The sequence below is a fragment of the Polypterus senegalus genome, chromosome 15 (assembly GCF_016835505.1).
Source record: "Polypterus senegalus isolate Bchr_013 chromosome 15, ASM1683550v1, whole genome shotgun sequence".
In the NCBI taxonomy this organism is placed as follows: Eukaryota; Metazoa; Chordata; class Cladistia; order Polypteriformes; family Polypteridae; genus Polypterus; species Polypterus senegalus.
Genome location: NC_053168.1, coordinates 126,398,966 through 126,420,485, shown reverse-complemented (window position 1 = coordinate 126,420,485; position 21,520 = coordinate 126,398,966). Strand labels below are relative to the sequence as shown.

General features: G+C 40.2%; 1 protein-coding gene across 1 annotated transcript in view; it reads right to left on the bottom strand.

Annotated features, from left to right (window-relative positions):
- Positions 1-21,520, bottom strand: part of LOC120515531 (fibrocystin-L-like) — a 146,851-nt gene that overhangs the window by 14,587 nt on the left and 110,744 nt on the right. Inside the window, 10 exon segments of the mRNA XM_039736592.1 lie at positions 398-555; positions 4,992-5,159; positions 8,336-8,568; positions 11,407-11,572; positions 14,043-14,159; positions 14,269-14,380; positions 16,410-16,532; positions 19,020-19,168; positions 19,621-19,711; positions 20,301-20,422. Of these exon segments, the coding sequence (XP_039592526.1) occupies positions 398-555; positions 4,992-5,159; positions 8,336-8,568; positions 11,407-11,572; positions 14,043-14,159; positions 14,269-14,380; positions 16,410-16,532; positions 19,020-19,168; positions 19,621-19,711; positions 20,301-20,422 (1,439 nt within the window).

Sequence of the window (21,520 nt, the reverse complement as noted above, 5' to 3'; positions counted from 1 at the left end):
AGGTGCCACAGAGCACCTTTGTGTTTTAAAGTTTGTGAAAAGAATTAAATGGGGAGGGCCGGGCTGTCCCCCCAACATTTACTTATTCTTTCTGACTTGTTGTTCCTCACTTGACCACAAGTGGACGGAGCCGAACTATGAGCATTGGGGTGGAAATGATGTCATAGTTCCTTGTGACTCTTTTCCTCCATTCGAAGGGCAGAAAAGGAAAGTCCAGTTAGCTCTGCTGTCACACCGTTTCCTGTCCCCGAGTTTACTGTGGGGCGCTCCTCAGCTGCGGGTGTGTCTGGCATTGTGTTTTGTTTCCCATGTGGAAAATGCCATGTTTGCCAAGGATAAAAAAACTTTGACTTGAACAATACCAAACGTAATCTTTTAAAACTGGTGAACGGCCTACCTTGGAGTTGTCAGCATTTAGCAGCATCAATCGAAGAGACTGGGGAGATGTGCTTGTGAAGTAAACCGAAAAGGATTTGTTGGCCGCCACAATGGTGTGGAACGTCGAAAGCCTTCGGCGACAGCTGTAGCCCGTACACCAGCTGTGGTCTGCGGGACCTGAAAAGAAAAGAGCACAGTGAGGTACAGCGGGTGAGAATTTTCTGACATGTGATGCCAACAACACGTAATCCTTAACTGAGAAACAAACGACCTCTGGAGCTCACCTCATCCTGAAAATGAAAAAGGTGCTACCAGCAAAATGAGACCTTTTTGCTTTAAAATGCATTTCATATTTCATCACTGTAACTTTCAATTATTTAAAGGAATACACCACCCACAAATTGTATTATTTTACGTGTTGCCTGCTCCAAGGAGTTTGTAATGACGGCATTGAAAAACATCTCAATCTCATGTTTTTGTGGAGAACAGAAATAGTAAAGGCTCTGATTGAACAGGACCCAATCGTGATCAATATGGGACAACGGTAAATGATGTCCTTGGAAAAAAAAAGTCACATAATTCGCACATCAAGTCATCCAGTCGTATGCTCACAACGTGCAAAATGCAGGCATTTGTACTAAAGTAACTAAGTGACTGTGTAAAATAAAAACACTGGACCACAAACAGGAAACCCCTCTGAATTGAAGGCAGGACTCTTGACCAATCCTTGAGGGGGAGAGGCAGCTTGTTGTTTTTTAATTACTAAATGGTCCTTAAGGGAAGATTTAAATAGTAATTACTGTTCTGAGAGTGGGATAATTTGAGGTATAAAAAGAGCTGCCTTTAGCTCCCCTCTCAATTTCGAAGTTCCACTATGGGTTTTTGTGGCACAGATTTTTGATTTTGCTTCTACTTGTAAACTGGACTCCATGTTCAGTTGTTAACATCATTTTGTTTATCCTGTGCTGCTGTCACTAAGACACAATGAGAGTTGCTTAGGAGTTAGGGTTAGGGTTTGCATAACTTACGTCATACGAGTGCTGCTATGAAGGTTGGCACATTAGATGTGCCTAAGTGTGTGGAGAAGCAAAACGTTAAACCCTTTGTGTGTGACGCTACTTAAATTTTCCCATGTCCTGATTTTTGGCTGCTTTTTCTTACTGTGATGCATGGCTTACAATTTTAATCAGATGAAGACTAAGTTTGAATCTTGGTTACGCCTTTCTGGCTGGTTTAACGTTTCCTGTCCTGTCTGCCTTTACTAATGTGAAACATAACAGTGAACAAATGCTGAAATCATTTCTGACTTTAATATTCCTGCTTAGGTTTTGTTTTTGTATAGTTAAAATATTTCCTTGTCTTTTACCTAATATTATTTTGTTCATTATGGACATTGCCATTTCGTATTGCAGCTGTGCATCTATGTTGCAGTTAAAAGCAAACCAAATGTGTGCCCGTGTGACTTCAATACCACGATAGGTTGATAGCTCAGCGTCATGCACTTCCTACTCATCTCAGATTGGACCATGATAGTGAGGTTTAGTGCGCACATTTCATTTACGACTTCACGGTGTCACATGTGCGTGAATCAGGGCCATGTTTGAATGGTTACAGTTCTACCCCGATTTACTGGATGGAGCTGTCATTTACTCCTTTCCCTCTTGTGTCCTCAGAAATGAAGACCAGAGTCTTGAAGAACATTGATGTTACTTCTCATGTCTGCAGGAAGTCCTGCCCCCTCCGGTCTCGTGTATTTAACAGCCAGCCTCACCGCAAGACGGTAGTTAATCTCAGAACTCACGTCTGCCTAAGAAAGGTGTTTCAGGATCAACACACTGGTGGGAAGCTTTTCTGCTAATTTTATTTTTTCTTTGGCTTACCTGCCTGCCATATTAACACTAGAATTACCAGAGCCTACGAAAAACTCGTAGATCCGTCTCAACTTAAATCACTTCGCGCCTCTCCGTCAGTGTCTTTTGTCCTTTAAATGTGTCTATAAGCAGCAAACAGCAAGCAGGCTGCTATCACATTCCCCCACCGGCACCGGAGTTTTCTTAGCTCAAGTCTGTTTACCTGCGTGTCAGTTGCTTGGAGTTTTAGAGAGTGAGAAGTCAAGCAAAATGACACATTTTATAAATACTATATCGTTATTTGGAACACATGCATTTCACGTCTACAACGATCTATTTAAACACATTGTTAAAAAAGAAACGTTTTTCATGTTTTAGTAATAATTGACAAAATGTAGACATGAAGTGTATAATGTGTGAAGCCAGAATTCCAAATATCAAAGAAACACTTTCACAAAAGGTACAAATATAACAGAACAAATGCGCTTTTATTCAAAAAAATAACTGCAGAAAAACAACACGCGTTAGGGTGTAACATTGACACACATTTACTACAACAGATTTGGTGGCACAATGGTATCAACTGTTGACTGGTAATCAAAGCTTCATGGGTTCGATCCTGAACAAGTCCATTTTGAAAATCGAGCTGCTTGTATTCTTACTATTTTAGAATAAATACATACATTTCATTCCAGTTTGTAACAGCCGGTGTAATTTATGATACTTGTAAAGGTTAGCTTTGTTTTTTTTTTTATTCAGTTTTATTCTCCCAGCCGTGTTCAGGATCCCAACCAAACCCCCAGCGCATTTGACACTGCTGTTTTCACATAGACGCGTTATAACAGAGGTCAACTCAGATCATGAGGACAGATAACTCGGAAACGAAAATCTGAGTAGTTCACACCAGTCTGAGTGTCACTACACTGGTTACCTGTGCCATTTAGAATTGACTTTAAAATACTGCTGATGGTTTACAAAGCTTTAAATTATCTCACTCCATCTTATATTTCAGAATGTCTTACACCAGTGGTAGGGGAACAGGGGTAAATTAACCCATTTGGGGTAAAAGTGATATTTTTGGGGGTAATAAGGACTCAGTAAAGACATAGGTACATAAATAAATGAAAAACTTGTTTCTTGTTGTGACTTAGATTTTTCTTCCTGATCTGTTAACGCGCTAGAAAGTGGCATATCTAAACGAATGTGTCTCATAGAGTGAGCTTCCAGTCCGATTGCAACCAATATTTATAACTTCACCGCGGTACCAGATACAGAAGATTGATTCGCCACGGAGCCTCTAGAATGAGACGCATTGAATCCACAATCGCCAGCGACTACAATAACTGAAAGCGCCTATATCGCGCCACTACCGCTGCCGACAACACCAGGGAGAGACGACTCGAGGGCATACATCACGCCCCTTTGCACGTTGAGACCCTGCCACTGTAGTCTCAAATAGATTTGCTACAATATTTTGTTGAAAAACTTCGACGATCACAGAAAGACAGTGTTGTATTATCACTTTGGTGGCCGGTGATACATATGTGATATCATGATTGTGCCAACCGTTGGTGTCCAGTGATACAACGTACTAACCACGTTTTCGTCAACCTTTTTTGCTCCATAGCACACCTCGATCCTTATGCATATTACATTTTTTTTTGGAAATTCAAGTAAGACTATTAGAAAAATAATTTATTCACGTTGTAATCTATTTTTTTGCATCGATCAACATTGAATTTTGAAAACGACTGGTAAGACTGTATTTGGAAGGCGGGAGTAAACGTTTTTTCTTAATTTATCGCGAATAATATTTTTTATAACTATTTATGAAGTTTCGAAAAAAAAATTTTGTATGTTTTTTATGCAGTCCCTATTACCGCATAAAAACAGGTTTGAGTGTATTTCGAACACCAAAGCTGGAAATACGATGCAGTTTGATACATATGGTCAACGTGCAAGCATTTTTCATAAAGATCCCTAATTTTGATGTCATTTTTTCCAAAACGAAACACCATTTCGCCAAGTGAATGTTGTCCTTTTATTTTTTTATTATTTATCTTTTTATTTTTATATTATATTTGAAAACAGATTCAGTAAATAATTTAAATTTAAAAACAAATTTTTTTTTCCTTTCAAATCATGGGGGTAACGGTGACTTAAATAAACAAAAATTGGGTAAAAAAGTTCCCTGACTCGTGTCTTACACCTTATACTCCAAATTGTAACCTTAGATCTTCAAATGAGTGTCTGCTTAGAATTCCAAGAACTAAACTTAGAAGAAGTGGTGAGGCGGGCGGGCGGCCTTCTGCTGTTATGCCCCTCAAATCTGGAATAGCCTGCCAATAGAAATTCACCAGGCTGATACGGTGGAGCAATTTAAAACGCTGCTGAAAACACATTACTTTAACATGACTTTCTCAAAGCTTCATCTTAGTTAAATCCTGATGCTCTGTACATTCAATTAATTATCATTATCATTCATGGTGGCTCCACAATCCTTACAGTACATTTATTCTATGTTAATTAGTGTTCCCTAATTTTAATTCTTATTTATTTTGTCTTTTCTCTTTCTTCATCATGTATGGAATTGTGCTCTAGAAATATGTGGTGTTTTTGTAATAAGCACTTACAAAGACATTGTCATTGACATCCCTCATTGTCTAAAGCCCTGACTTCAGTCCTCCAGTAATCATAAACTCCATGTTGCTTTCATTTCTGTTTCTGTCTGGTGATTTTCATAATTTTCAAAAAGTTTGTTACCATTGAGGAGGTCCACATAGCCGTCCGCAAGCACTGCCACCGGAGAGAGTCGCCGGGTCTCCGTGTCGCTGTCTAGACTTTCGATCACCAGCATCTCGTAGTCGAGAGTGAAGCACTTGTAGCTTTGCCAGCTTGGCATGTAAGTGCAGTTAGAGTCTCTGATGACACCTGCAACAAGAGGAACATGTTACACACTATTTGTAAATTAAATGTGTCCTTAAAACTGTATTCCGATTTTACAATTATATTATGATGACATGCAAAACTGTTTCTTCATACTGCTATTTTGAAAGAATAATACTCAGGCGGCGGTTCTTAATTATTTTTTTCACAAACCAAAGTTGCCTTTCTTAGTGTCTTCGAGACTCAGTTCATAGCATTCCTCGTTGGAGAATTTCTACAGACAGTCTTAACAGAGCAATGTCGATTACTCAAGCTGTTCATGGCGGCCCACTATGAGACACTTTTTTCCCCACTGAATATCATTCATGAGTCACCAAACCTGTGCGCCCTAAAAGGCGGTAACTGCTGTACAGTATGTATTAGGGTGACCAGCACAGGTCCCCTTTGTACCACTGGATTCCTTGGTGCCATTGAATTAAGCGGATTTGGCTTTGTTACTGTATGTTATGTCAATAATTCCAGTACATTTATTAATTTTTCCAAGTGCTGCCATTAGATTGGAATGCTTAGCCCTGTTGATTCTTCTGGGAGAGAAGTAAAAAAGCAAATTGCAGTTGTCACCGAGGAAGAGACCCTCAGGGTGACGCTGCCTCTTACAGCTGATCATCCTCCCTGAGACGGCAGAGGAAAGTCAGCAACTCAGGATGTTAAGATTAAGTAGCAGAGAATGAGAGAAACTCCATTCGGCCAAATCTTCTAGCTGACGGGATTATTATGCAGCAGTAAGAGTCTCTTCTGTCGTTTAAGGGTAGGACTGAGCAGACAGCAGTCATGGCCAGGAGATGAGCCAAAAACCAAATCACGTAACAATCTGTGGTCAAAAGACTGGAAGTCAAAACAAAATAAAAACATCTAACCAAGAACGCTAACAGGAAGTGGACATTTTTAATTCCAAGCTAATACATTTGTTAGACTAGGGTTTGCTCCTGGATTGTACCCTATGCCACCTGGGATAGGCTCCAGCAGACCCCCACGACACTGTTCAGGAATAAGCGGGTTAGAAAATGACTGACTGACTAATACGCCACAGAGTTAGTTTCAAATATCCACAATCTTGGACAACATGAAAGTCTGTGAGGCCAACTTTATTCTGTCATAATGATGACACTACAAACCACAGCTTCTGGCCTAGAAACCATCAGGGGAAAAAAATAATAAACTGCGAAATGAACATGAAAGTCAAAAAGAACCATAGAATTAGATTCTGGGCATTACAAATTCTAGAACTGTCAATACAAAGGGAGCGTAATGGCAAGACAATGTGAAATTATAACAGCGTCTCTCTTAGTGTTGTTTTGTAAGCCTTGCTGGTCATTGCAATTATATAAAATGCTGCAGCACATCCACCAGGGTCCACTCTGTAAGCTCCACCTGCTTGTTGACCTGAATGACCAATCGTACGGCTACAATTCATTGTATATGGAATGCAGACACGGTCAAGAGGTTTATTTGTTGTTCGACTAAACACTAAAATGGCCATGATGCACCATCTAATCCAAAGATCTCGACCTCTACGGTGTCAAAAGCCACTTGCTTTGAAGGAAGGCACAAAATCAAGTGTGTGACTGCATAAAATAATTGAAAACAATGTGAACTGGTCGCTAGAAAACAAGTAACACTGCTCAGTAGAGTCGCTCTGTTGTAGGGAGCTCCATCCTGCCGTCAGCCCTCGTCCAAGTGAGATGCCTCCTTCCAGGGATGGTCAGCTTTTACAGGATTCTGACCAGATGAGGAGTCAATTACCCTTAAGGGGCATCTTGGTAGTGTTGTGGGTGATAAAAGAGACAATCTGTTAGTGACAGCACCCCCTCATGTCCCGGAGTGGAAGTACGCAGCTCTGACGATCCCTGGAAAGTAATCCGCGATAAATTTTAGGAGCTGAATACAGGAAAAGAATGCCCAGAAAAACAGAAGTAAATAACCAAATATTAAAACGTATAGGATGAGACAGCATGGTAGTCAGAATACTTTTAGGTAAAAGTTAAATATTTCCTTTAAACCAGGAGCCAAAACTGAAAGACTAACCAGAAACTGATAGAAATAAACATTCCAAAAATCCTAACTCTAACTTGGAATTTTGGCCCAAACTAAATCTAGACAAATCATAATTTATTATTTAATTTGAAAATAATTGATCCTAATTTCATATGCCAGGAACATGCAAACCACCATCATTTGACAGCAAAATGAAACGATTTAATACATCATGTGACCAAATAAGCGATCAACAGAAAATGTCAGCATCCGTATTACAATAAGAAACAGGGTGGTGTTGCCAAAGTGATAATAAAAAATTTACATAAATATTCCAAAAATGAAACAAAATGATTTCATGCTAGTGAAAAACAGGCTTCATCACAAAAGGCAGATACTTAATTCAACAGAGCAAAATAATGAAATCATGTTCTCATTTCAGGCGTGTAACACATGCACCTCAGAGGGTCACCTTCAGGGCTCCTCCTCCAGGAAGAGAGGGGGCGCTAGCGCTAATCATATCCTCTCCCTTTCCCTCCACAGTGCTGAGAAGACGCCCAGTGAGGACATCTGACTCCGCCCCTTCTGGTGTCCGGCCCATAAAATTCAAGCCATCCGGAAGGAGGCGTCTTTGGCTGACTGAGTGACCCGTGAGGCGGAGCTTCCTGGCCAGACAAAGAAGAGTCAAGGAACAAATTTGTTTCTGAGAGCCTCAGAGAGGCTGCCTTTATCTTTAAGTTTGTGGACCCCGCAATTGAGCAGTACCCTTTAATTTGTATTTATTAATTGGAGACTCTATGGTGGGCTGGCGCCTTGCCTGGGGTTTGTTCCTGCCTTGTGCCTTGTGCTGGCTGGGATTGGCTCCAGCAGACCCCCGTGACCCTGTGTTAGGATATAGCGGGCTGGAGAATGACTGACTGACTAATTGGAGACTTTGAAGTAAACGGGGAGCACCGAGGACAACATTTACGTTGTGCAATTGTCTGAAATTTAGGTTAACGATTTATAAGGTAAAACACTGTAAGGATGCATTTATGACTTGAGTGTTTGACTCTCCTTTATCGTCACTTTGGACATTGTTTAGCTTCAACATGTAAATGCTGTGCTTTGTACTTTAATAATGAGATGATGATTTTGCCAGTTTAGTGGCTGTTGTTTTAATAAGGAAAAGAAAAAAAAACACAAACCTTTATTTGGTGCGATTTCATTAATGGGAATCCGACTGCCATTCAGGTAGGTCAGCATGACTTTTGGAATTCTGTAGTCCCCAAGACCATAGCGGGTATCGCCGGCCCACTGGTACTCAGACTGGGGAACGACTGTCCCACTCTGGCCCAGTAAGGATCCGTCCAGGTCTTTCAGCAGGGTTTTCCTTTTCGCATCACAAGTCAAATCAACGCACTTAGAGGGGTTCACCAGACTGGAAGATGAGGAGAGACAAGAAAAGCAGGGCCTGAAACTTCTCGATTTTTAGACTCAGCTGTGCACAAACCTTGTGTTTCATCTGCAATATCCTAATTTGTAATCTTTGACACTTGACTTATTTGGTTAGTGCTGCCTGATGGCTCCTGGGCTTGAGTTGCATTTCCAGCTTTGATATTATTTGTGTGGATTTCCCTTTTTCTTGATGTGTGCTTGTGGATTTTTTTGGTGTTACTTTAGTTTCATGTCAATGACATTTATATTTATATAACTGGGGATCCTAACTCAGTATGTGGACACATTGCTCCCTGTTGCTGGCCTGTCCCAATCCTGATGCTGCTGGGATAGGCGATGTGTCTCTGCAACCTGGCAATACCGTGGAATAAAGTTTATTGAAACATGGACCATGTACTGTATGTGTTTGTTCTGTCACCGATGGTTTAGCAGAAATTTGTAAATGACGTAGCAGAAGGAGAGACGTCAGCCAAAAAGCAAAGAATCAAAACCCGAGGAGTCAAGCATACAAAACCCTAACTCGCTGCCAAAAATACAAAGAGCAGAAGTCCGTCTACCGGGAACACTGACTAAGTTAAACACACGCTAATCTTTATCTCATTTCTCCTTAAACTCAGACAGATACAAAGTGCACATCATGACCTTTATACCTACACAGCAATGGCCGTGCACTTCTCTGCTAATTACGTAACAACACGGTAATAATAAAATTCTCTATAAATAAAATAGTGATGAAAATACTGCACAAATAATTGAACTATGCAAAATAAATTTTATTTCAAAAGAAAAACAAAGGAAGATTTAAAATCTTCTCGTTCTAAATTCTATGGAAAGGATCAAAAGGTTTATCAAAAAACAACAGGAAAGCGATGACAAATTAAATTTGTAACTCAATCTTAAGAGATTGGCTCCAGCAGACCCCCGTGACCCTGTAGTTTAGCGGGTTGGATAATGGATGGGTGGATCTTAAGAGCTATGACCGCTAAGGTGACTGCATTGGAGATTTTAAGTATTTGTGACATCTGCCAGATCAGGGTGTCAAAACTGCGGCCTGCAGTCCATTTTTAATTTGCCCGCAGCAAATTCTAAAAGTATCATGAAATACGGCCCACACACGAAACGTATTCTGCACTGTATTGTACTTCTTAGGTTTAACACAAGGTGGCGCTACTGTCTTGATCAAGGCAGTGTCTTCACAAACAAATGCAATCAAAGAACAATTTTTCTACGGGTGACCAAAAATGGCAGAACCAAAGAAACGCACAATGGCAAGTGAGTGCAGAAAATTTCAAACACGGTGGGAAAATGAATATTTCTTCCTAGAAGTCAAGGGCAAGTGAGTCTACTTGATTTGCAATGAAACTATTGCAGTGATGAAAGAGTATAATGTGTGTCGACTCTACGAGACCAAACATCTGACCTCCACGTCCTACGCTGGTGCCGAGCGAGAATAGAAAGTTAAGCAAATGGCAGCCAGTCTGCCAGCTCAACAACAGGATTTTTTCATGCTAACAAAACACAAGAAAATGCCACATTAGCCAGATACAAGGTAGCGTAACTCACTGCCTGGCACGGGACACGTTTCTCAGATGGTGACTTCATAAAACGGTGCTTTGTGAAAGTCACAGGAATAATGTGTCCAGAGAAAATGCAGGAATTCAACAACATTCGCTTGTCCAGAAACAGAGTTGTGCGTCGAATTGAAGATTTGTCAGCTAACTCAAAACAGCAAGTGTCAGATAAGGCTTGTGCTTTTGATTTTTACTCGATTGCATGTGATGAGAGCACTTTGAAATACAATAAATGAAAACCCAAAAATGGAGAGCTGTGATGCTGTTTTTTTCTTTAAGCATATTCAATTATGAAGAATAATTTATCGATATTTGATTGATTTTGCTAGCTTAATACACAGGAGGTGAGGCGATAGATAGATAGATAGATAGATAGATAGATAGATAGATACTTTATTAATCCCAATAGACCTGACCTCTAGTGAGCGGCCCAGCCCTTCGTATGTTTCTCTGTATGTGGCCCCCAGTGAAAAACATTTGGACTCCCCTGTACTCGATAATAAAACACTAAAGTCTGTGTGCTTGTCCAGTCCCTCGTAGAAATCTGATTGGTCAGTTTGGTTTAGGTAACGTGATGAAAGAAGAAGTTCATGTGTGAGACGCACGAGAACGAGTAAAGGCGCAGAGAGTCACCTTCAAAGATGACAAGCATAAAACTGGACGAGGTAAGAAAAAGTGCCTCAAAATTAACGACTGTCCGAGAATCTGGCTTCACGGTGACACGCTTGAGAAAGGGAGCATCTATGAAGAAACGTTTAGACAAACGTGAGTACTGAGGAAAGAAGCTGAAGGTACACGTAGAATGAGATAGAAAACATTCCTGAATTATTCTATTCTTTCACAATTACCGTGGCTAGTTTTTGATCGTTATAAAGACAGGACAATATGGAAGAAGATGATTGATCTGCTGTGCCAACCCTTAACAGAAGCAGCTGAAAAAGAAGAAGAAGAAAAAGCGAAGGCATTTTAAGCCGCTTACAAACAGGAACGCTTTCTGTGTTGAGCTGCAGCGTAAAGGAAAAAAGTGATTTAAGAAAATGGAAATGTATGAGTAGGCATGTTACCAGTCTCCTGTCTCAAGACGCGTTTCTCATGTTCCTGTTTCAGTAACTTTCATCCATCTAATAATCATGAAACACTGGATTTTTATTAAGATTCTGTATCTAGTTACAAATTAAAAAAAACAATCCTTTCATTATCCTAATAGGGTGGAACTCAAGTGCAAGGTACCAACTAATGAAAGTTCTCACCTGAGGTCAGGTCGGTGTATGAAGGCGAAGGCGTTTTCAGTGCTGCTGATGACTTGAATCCCCATTACGTGTATTGGATGCTGCAGGTCCTCGTTGTTAGGATTGGTAATGAACATGACGTTTATCTGTCCAGAACAGACATTTCTAAAGCCAGCAAACGTAGAGTCTTAAAAAAAACAGAGGAAAGTACACATCATATCAGACAGCTGCCATGACATTTTAATTTTTTTTTGAGTTGGCTCCACAAATGGTAGCCTGTTTAATACAAAGTGTCTGAGATAAAAACAATGCAGCCATGGAGAACTTACAAGGTGATGAGTTCAGCCCCTCCATTTCACCCAGGATGAACCATCACCACTGATAGTCTCATTTTTTGTTGCCCTTTTTAACTTTCCCATTGCTTAATTGCTACTATTTTCACAATAATATGCAGCCAAAACGGCGTTGATTCTTATGAATTCAGGGTCCTCAGGTGCTGCTGCAGCCAGGTCTGCAGTCACCTGATGGAAGCTATAAAAGATCTCAGTTTTCCTAAGCTAACTTCTGTGGCATTGCTCTGAGATTTGGACCGTTTATGGACCTTAAGCTTATTATGTGTATGATTAGGTTTTGTGCTAATAATTTAGTATACTTTGGCACATAACTGCGGTGGGCTGGCGCCCTGCCCAGGGTTTGTTTCCTGCCTTACGCCCTGTGTTGGCTGGGATTGGTTCCAGCAGATCCCCGTGACCCTGTAGTTAGGATATAGCCGGTTGGATGATGGATGGATGGTATATAAACTGGGTGGGTATTGAGGCGGACGATTCTGTTCCTTTTATTATTTGCTTGAATTTTGCAGTGTTTCAGATGATGTATTGTGTTTTGCTATGTCTTGGACAGCCATTTTAGGACCTCAATTGCTGCTATTTTGTAATTCCTTCATTAGGTCTGCCGCCCTGCATTTTTATGGGTATGGCTTCTGAAGTGGTGACCTGTGCTTAATCAATGTGATGGGATAAAAGGAAGACTGGGATGTGATCTTCTTATCTGATTTGCAGAAAGCAAACTCTGCCTTGTGCAGAACATCTCGCATGTTACTGTCGCTGTTAACCTCTTGTTTGTTCTTTCGACCTCAAAACGTCTCTCTCATTATGGCTTCAGTTTTCTTTTGCTCTCGTGCCCTTCTTCTTTTCCTAAATTCATCTTCCTGTTGTGCTAAAAATGTTTATTTGCCAGCACGCTGACTGAACATTGTGTAGACTGGCTCTATACATTACATTGGACGGCACCAAAATCCTCCTGCATAAGAAAATCAGTGTAGTCACTTGACTTAGGTGTGGTGAATTTGTTTCCAAAAATGAAATTTCTCTACCACAATCTATTTCCTTGAAATCAAATTCAGTGAAAAATGTTGTTTTGAAAAATTTGTAAAAGCTATGTTAAATTTGTGATATACACAGACTTTTACTTAAAGTATACTTTGAGCTGAAAATGGCAGACATCCTCGTTTTTCACAGTAGTTAAGGTTGAAAGAAACCAAAATCTGCTAACCATTTTTTGATGTCAGTTAGAATTTGTTTATATTTAGAAGGCTAGAAATATGCCTATTTATTGTCTAGACGTGAGAATGTTATTATTTGAATGTTTTTACACAAATATACAAGGTCAGGTTGTTCCATTCATTGTCTCGACCTGCCATCAGGTATGCCTGCCATTTACAGAGACAGCCAAGTTGCTAGTCTGACACATTTTTGAGAGAAGATAGACAGATGTGAATGGTAATATATAATAGACAGAGAGAGATTTGAAAAGCACAGTGTAATAGAGAGAGGTGTAAAGTCACTATATAATGAGTGAAAGGCACTATATAATACATGTGAATAGCTAGATAAGAGAGACACTATATAATAGAGAGAGATTTAAAGGCACTATATAATAGATACAGAGATAGATGAGTGAAAGGCACTATATAATACATGTGAATTTGATAGATAGAAGAGGCACTATATAATAAAGAGAGCTGTAAAGGCACTACAGGGTGGTCCAGATCTAATTATGCAGATCCTGATCGTCTGGATGACTTTGATTTATGCGGAGACGATTCCAGTTCGACGTGAAGGCGATTCTTCATGTCGTCAGTTTGCACACTTCTCGATGGTCCGGGATTTTTTGGGTGATTTTCAATGTAATGAACTTAATAAGTTATAGCGTAATGAAAATTGCATAATTAAATCTGGACCACCCTATATATTGTAGATATATAGATGGACAGAGATGTGAAAGGTACTATATAGTATGTGAATTCTACTATATAATAGATAAAAAGAGATGTGAAAATCACTATATAACAGATAGAGATGCAAATGCATTATATAATATATAGACAGATACTGTAGATAATGAACGGCACTATATAAGGAGAGCATCAGGTAAGTAATGTGTGCCTTCTATTAAATTAAATGATGTTATGTATTTTAACACACTTTATATTGGTGCTGTAGAGTGGTGCCACAATGATGCATTTGCACCGATTTTATCACTAAGGCTTACTGGAGTGTCATGTGGGTGACATTTAAAGGACAGTCTAGAGAGTAACACAGAGTTTTAACCCTTAATGCACTGAATGTGTAAGATGTTCTTTTTTATGTGTTTTTTACCTTTAATTGTCACAAGTCCATTGATAGCAGTGTAGCTTGTCAAGCCAGCATGAGGCGTAGCAGGCGCTCCATTATGCTGTGAGGCAAAAGTCGGCCAACCAACTGCACTTCTGCCACCTGTAAGAATTGAAGCAGTAAATATGAAGTTGTACCGTAGACCTTCTAAGGAGGTTTTTTTATTTTTATTTTTACTGATGCATCTTAATAGTCCAAGGATTTTTATTACCTTGAAGTGGCCTTGGGCTCCTCTGTCCCGATGTGTACTGAATATTTATATTACTGGTTGTAAGAACATCTGAACAATTAAAGTCTGGACTGCTTCCCACAAATAGGGAGTTCTGAAAAGTGAAAGAAATTAATCCTTTAGGCACCTCCACATACAGCTGTTATTACCCTCAAGGGAGACAAGAAGGCAAGGGTTTAATAAGAATACTTTGATCAGGAGATTTTTTTTAATGGCAGGCTAATTTATAAACTAGGAAAGAGACAGGGGTCAAGATATCTAGAGATCAAATGTGTAAACTGCTGCACAGAGCAAATGTGAAATGCCAAGTCCTCGCTGAAATAAACTGAGCCGCTCCTAAGCTCTCCTTCATTTCTGACCTACAGTGTGAGGTTTCTGTGCTTAGTGGGCGCTCGTCGGACTAGGCAGGCACTCAGACTGAGTGCTGTAGGATCAGGGCACTTCAAGAAGCCCCACAATGACTCCTTTGTATTTGAGAATTCTCTGTTAGGGATTTTCAGAAACGTTTGTACAAGACTTCCTCTAACTTTCTGAGCCCTTCTTTATCAAGGTGACTCAACTGCAAGTTTTATGCCTCCTATACATTTTTTAACTTTCAGGCCTTGTTCACAAGGGCGTTAAGTTTTTGGATAAACGAACTTGCTCTGAACGTCCTAGACGTTTATGTTGCATTTTGTGATGGCGATCGATTGACTTCTACACCGGCGTTCGTTTGTCTCTGTCTAACGCCAGCCTGCAGCCCAAATTGTAGTTTGTGTGTTAACCTGTGAGGCAGTGTCAGGAACTGGATATGAAAGCCCTTGTCGTTTTATTTGAGGTGCCTCCTTTCAATATGGACCATTTTGCTATGTTAGATATTAATCTTCTTGTTTTAAAATACTCGTAATAATGCGGCGTAGGGAGAGAAAAAATCGCCGCTACTGGGTTCATCCTCTGACTGCACAACTTCAGGTTAAAGGAAGTTTTTTTGTGCTTTATGAAGAAATGCGAAAATTTCCGCGCAAGTTTTTTAATTACTGTCGGATGTCGGTTTCCACTTTTGATTGTCCGCTGCAGCTGGTGCAATGCCCGAAGAGAGACTACTTGTCACTTTGAGGTAAGGAAACAGTAGTCAAGTGTGCGCTTACACCGGTGTTATCCACTGAAATGCCCCCCCCGCCATGGATTGCCCCCCCTACATAATCGTTATCAAATATTATATTAGAACATAAATTAATAGGTTCATGGTTTACAAATTACACGAGACAATAAAATAAAATAAGCAATATGAAAATATATATGTTGTATATGAAAACATAAAAATATCCGGTCCTCCGAAGCGTAAAATAAACGCGCAGAAAACGAACTAGAAGCGGTTTCCTTGCGTCGTTGGGTTTTGAACGCCAAGAAAAGCTGCATGCAACGTTTTTGATGCCGTATAAACGCTGCCGGACAAACGACGTCACCAAAGCCCGTGTGAACACTCTCATTGACTCCTACGTAGAAAACACTTGGCGCTTGATCCGCGCTCACCGGACGCTACGAACGCAAAAAAAACGCTCGATTTTAACGCCCGTGTGAACAAGGCCTCATACAGCTGACTGTTGCCTGCCATTAGTGTCTTCTATATGTGCTGTTTAGTTGTTAGAAATGGGCATGCAATGTACTCAAAGTCAGGATGACCTCCTCTCTCAGTTGTTTCAAGGCCTGCTTGTCATCTGTGGTTCTAAAGCTTTGCCCCTAACTTTGACCAGAGTTGTATAAGACGTGACGTGATTGTGCCCATTGGGTACTGCCTATGACACCATGTTTAGTTATTGCACGGTATGCCAAAGTGTTATTTACTTTTGTGTGTCGTGACCATTCTAGGTTGTTATTTATGAAGGTTATATCAAAGTCAATGGTAATAAAGTTAAAGAAAACAAACAACATTCAGTCTTGCCTTGGGCTCTAATTAATTAGTCATAATTTGTGGTCCCTTTGTTTTTATATAAACGTTTGCATAACGACTGATCGTGAATCAAAGCAGAAAACAGAAATTGATAATGTTCACTCAAAGTAAAGTTGCTTCTGAAGAACTCTAAAGTTTCAGTCTTCCATAAGTAGTTCATTAATGACAAAGGACAGTAAAAATTAAAGCTTACCTCGATCTGTATGGTCCTATTAGAATATTGATGAGACACGGAGGGTGGAGTGTAACTCATAGGCATGATGCCCATTCCATTGTCCACTAACGTTACGTTGGAAATCTGCACATTCATGTATGTCTGCAAAAAAAACAAAGAGCAGAAAGAGCTGCCATTATTTGTGGACATGTAGCCATGTGGCACGGTGCCCAGTGGGCGACTCCATCACACTCTCAGTCACCAAACATGCTGTGGAAATGATGTGCAAGTTTTATGATGCTAGAAATCTTGACAGAGGTGGGCACCTTCTCCACAGAGCCCGGCCGGCAGCAGTGAATTATTACTCCTTGGACTTGTAATCTAACTAGGGGTCTCCGTCCTTCACCATCAAAAGCAATGAAGAAGAAAAGACAAAGAGAACTCACTTACAGAAGAAAGAAACTGAAAAACAAAATGAATGGCAATAGAACCATTAAGAAAATTTAAAACAAAATAACATAATAATAGAAATAGAGTAGAAAAAAGTACGAAAAACAGAACCCTGGGGTGGGACTCACAAAAGAACATAAAACCACCACGGTGTGCCAAGAAGTGCCTCTGGGGGTCTCTTCTGCCCACTGATATCCCAGACTAAATACTTATATTCTTTTAGTTTACTTTGATATTTCTGCACAGTACACATTTATGTATTGTCATGCTTGGGTGGCATTTTAAGGGCCGTGGAGATAGTAGTTACCTGTCACTACCAGGGGTTGGCGCTGCACTCTGCTGCCTTCTCTCTGCCTGCCTCTGCAGAATGGAAGACCGCCAGTCACTCTACCGTTGACATTAAGTTCGGTGTCCGCCCTCCTAGACCCGCCCCTTCCTGCCAGGGATGCATACCACTGGAAGTTATGCCACATTTTTCCATTCTGTTTTAGATTTCTGCCTGAAAAGACGTGTCTATCATCTTCGTAAAAAGATCACTTCATTCATTTGCTTTACATTACAGGTCATGGCTGTTTGCTCTGTCGACTCTCTTCTCTTACAGTGTGTATTTGTTTATTTATTTATTCATCTATTTATTGATTAATTCTATTATGTAGCCTGTAAGTCTATATCTTTGTTTTTTTCATTTCTAGTGCTGTGTGCATTTAAATTTCCCTTTCAGATTAATAAAGTTTATCTAATCTAATTTAAATAAACCAAAGCTAATTTCTGACAGCATTTTGGGATGAACGTGTATGGGGTGTATCTGCTGGTTCACTTGTCTATTATTGTTTAGTCGGTTCACATTTCCAAAATGTACAGTTAAAGGAAATCCAGCACTTCTTTAGGACTCCGGGCCGTGTGCAAAGCCAAGTTGGCGTGTAGATAAATGTGTAAATATTTCAAGATGTCCTTAAATGCACCCCCAGATATCTCTGTATGGTAATTTGGTTTACCACAGACTCTTAAAAACTGCGTTTAACTTGTGGTAGAGCACACTGGAGCACTGAAACGAGGACCAGGATCCTGCGATAACGGAGATCCCAGATGTTTGGTGATCAGAAGTGCTTTTAACCACAGCTGTTTTTTTTTCCCCATAGTGTACAGACTAAAAATAGTTCAAATTCTCACACCTGCTTAATCCAGTTGATCCATCACTGGGCCCACTCGTGCACACACACACACACACACACACACACACCTAGAGTCACCCACAGTCACCAGAAAACCTAACGTCCTGACCTTTGGGATGTAGAATGCAAAACCACTTCTTTTTCTTCTTCTTCTTCTTCCTAAACCACATCTATGTGTGGTCCATGTGCTTCATCACCTTCTCCACACAGCTCGGTCATGCACCTCTTCCTCAGTCAGACTTTTTTCAGTCAAATTTTCTTTGACTTTATCCATCCACCTCCTCTTTGTCCATCCTCACTTTCTCATCCCCTGTACCTCCATTCCCGTCACTCTTTTGCTCACATATTCCTTGTTTCTCCTCATCACAACTCCATACTACTTCAACTTACTTTCCTGTACTTAAATTAGATTTCTCTCCCACGTTTGGTGTTCCTCTGATGGTCTCATTTCTTGTTCTTTCCTTCTTTGTAACTCCACGCAACAATCTCAACATTCTCATGGATGCCACCTCCAAATTATTCTTCTGCTGCGCTCCCTTCACTGCCCATGTTTCAGCTCAATACTTCAATGCTGGTCTAAAAAGCCTCACCTTTAGTCACACAACACTCCTGATACCTTCTTCCAATCGCTCTGTCCACTTTCCACTCTGTGAGTTATCTTTGTATCTCATTGTCCATCTTGGGTTAGCACTGATCCTTGATTTTTAAACTTCTCCAATCTTTTCAGTGGTTCTCCCAACATCTGAATCCTGATCATCATTAAACCTCAGATATGCTGTCTTTCTTATTTACCTTCAGTCCTCTATCTTCCCAAACCCTTCTTCATCCATCTCCATTCTTCTATTGTTCTCTCCACTTTCTCTTATCTTGTGTTACACATTACAGTGTCATCAGCAATAAGCCTGCACCAGGGGTTTTGGTCTTTCATCCCATGACTCAGCACATCCATAACCGCATCAAATTAATCCACAGCCCACTGTGGACTTCATTATTTAACCATCTTGTTCGATATTCAGTCAAAAACTACCTGGAAGTAAATTCCATAATCCCAGCATTTCCAGACAGTGAATCCTTGGATGAAGGTGCAATCTGGTAGGCCGTCTCCATTCAAGTAGACCCCATACAGGCCTCCGTGGGCCTCATTGTTGCTCCAGGTCTCAGCTGGATTGAAAGTACCTGGAAGGAGAGCAGTTGGATGAAATTAAATTGTTAATAAAATGAAACGTCTCGAGTATGAAGACACAATACGACAAAGCAAAAGACACAAGAAGCAGAGGCCTGCTAATGCAACATGAAGCAGAGGTCTTGTAGAGCCCTCAGGTAACTGCAGCCCTAAGAGCCTCTGCTCCTCTGTTAATCTGCACTGGAAATTAAAAATCAATGAATAAAGAAAGTGGTGGGGGAACAAAAAACATCAAAAAAGGAACTGAAGACAGGACTGAGGTGCTGATGCTGCCCTGACATTTCTTGATTTTACAACAAACAATTTAATTTTTAAAATATTCATTTAGATGTCACTGGTTGTGTTCATTTGAATATTCAAATTAACAAAGTAAACTCATGAAAACAAGAATGTGTTAAACTTTATTAGGCTTGTAATTAATGTTAACGAAAGTATAATCCATTACCTGGACACGGCTCTCCATTAATGCGATATCCGCTTCTCTCAAAACCGCTCACAATGTTGTCCTGCAGCACAGTGTCGGCTCCCTGGTTAATCTGGGCACACGGAAAGGGGATGCAGTTACGGTGAGAATTCACTGAACTCCAAGAAAACACAAATTAACTAAATAACTGCACACAAAATGACTTGGATTGAATGTGAACTAACAGGCGTGGAAGATACCAGCGGCTATCAGAGTCACCCATAAATCACATGAGGGTTTGATGTCAGTGGTTTAACGTCAGGGCAGAGACTGGAATTTGAGGTTGTGATTTAGGCAAGGATGATAAACGGGTCTTAAGAACAAAATCCTAAATAAAGCTCTCCAAAAAACTACACTCAGACATTACTGAACAGTCGTGGTACTTAACTCTTATGGCAAATATCTTTTTCTACTTTAAATAAATAATTTTCATTTATGCAAATTCTTCCAGTGCACTGAGCAGACAGTAGTCTTTTACAGTAATTCTGCTATCTTTCATATAAAGAGCGATCTATCTATCTATCTATCTATCTATCTATCTATCTATCTATCTATCTATCTATCTATCTATCTATCTATCTATCTATCTATCTATCATATAGTGCCTTTCTCTATGACATTGTGTAAATTCATATAGCAGTAAATTAAAGATGAATGCTCACCTCAATGGCTGCATGCCACAGGGTGTAAGTCGCTGTCTTTTTTCCCTGGAATGATCCCGGCCACACAGTCAAGGCCACAAGGTTTCTCCGAATTTTGCTCCCAATTCCAGAATCAAGAATACCTGCAAAGATGTGTATATATACTGTATATTATATATATTATATATATATAGATGTTCTGAGGTCTGACAGTTTCCCCTTGGTGATTAAAACAGTGTACCAAAACACCAAATATATACACCGTCATTTGACACCATCTGTTGGTCACAAAGTGTGCAAGTCATTGCACTTGAGGCTCTCTGGGTCTGGTGTAGGACGTCAGTATGTATACTTTAACTGCTGGTATCACACATGAGTCTTCAGATCTTAGTGTCAATAAGCCAGGTCCGTGTGACGCAGTGTTTCTCATTTACTGGGTCAGGCGACCAGGTTGCCATTATTGGTTTGTAAAGTGTGTTGTTGTGGCTAACCTAAATGATCAACAGTGCCATGCAATTTGTTTCCATCACTTCTACATGGGCCTATTTCACCAAGGAGTTGGTTTGCAATTACTGCTGGTCAGTCATCAGTGACTTTTAAAAGGCAAAACTAGGTTGCGGGACCATAAAGGTTGAGGAATAAGGAAAGCGGTGCGGGCCGAATGCATAAGAATTAGCCACATAAAGCAGCACCAATCATTACAAACCTTAAAGGGTCTTCCAACAGCTAGAAAACAAACAATACCCTATGAAATAACTAATAATATTAATGAAAGATGTATTACTCTGGCTTGGTTTGGTAATTTCTAGAATGTTGTTACTCCAATGTGTTCCGATGGACCGCCCAGGCCTGAGTAGGAGTCGCCTCAACTTGGTTGGCTGTAAATCAGCGCATGACTGTATAAATGGAGAATATAAAAGCAAATGCTTCTAAATATGCTCTATTGTGTGTACAGCATATCTGTATACTTATATGTACATGTTGTACGCATTTCTGGTGTTTTTTAGTGTGTGTGTGTCTTCTTGTTGGGGCTGTATCATTGCCATATGTCCTATGTGACACTGTCACTGCAGTGTGTACTACAGTACCCTGTGCCATGTATACAAGTACACACGTGACAGTGAAATGGAATCTGAAGGTCGACTGCGTCTGGTATGGCCATATTGAGCAACAAGGAGCCACCAGCAAAAGTGAATATCACACACATGTGTAGTTCTAATTGTGTTTAGGGATATCTTTGA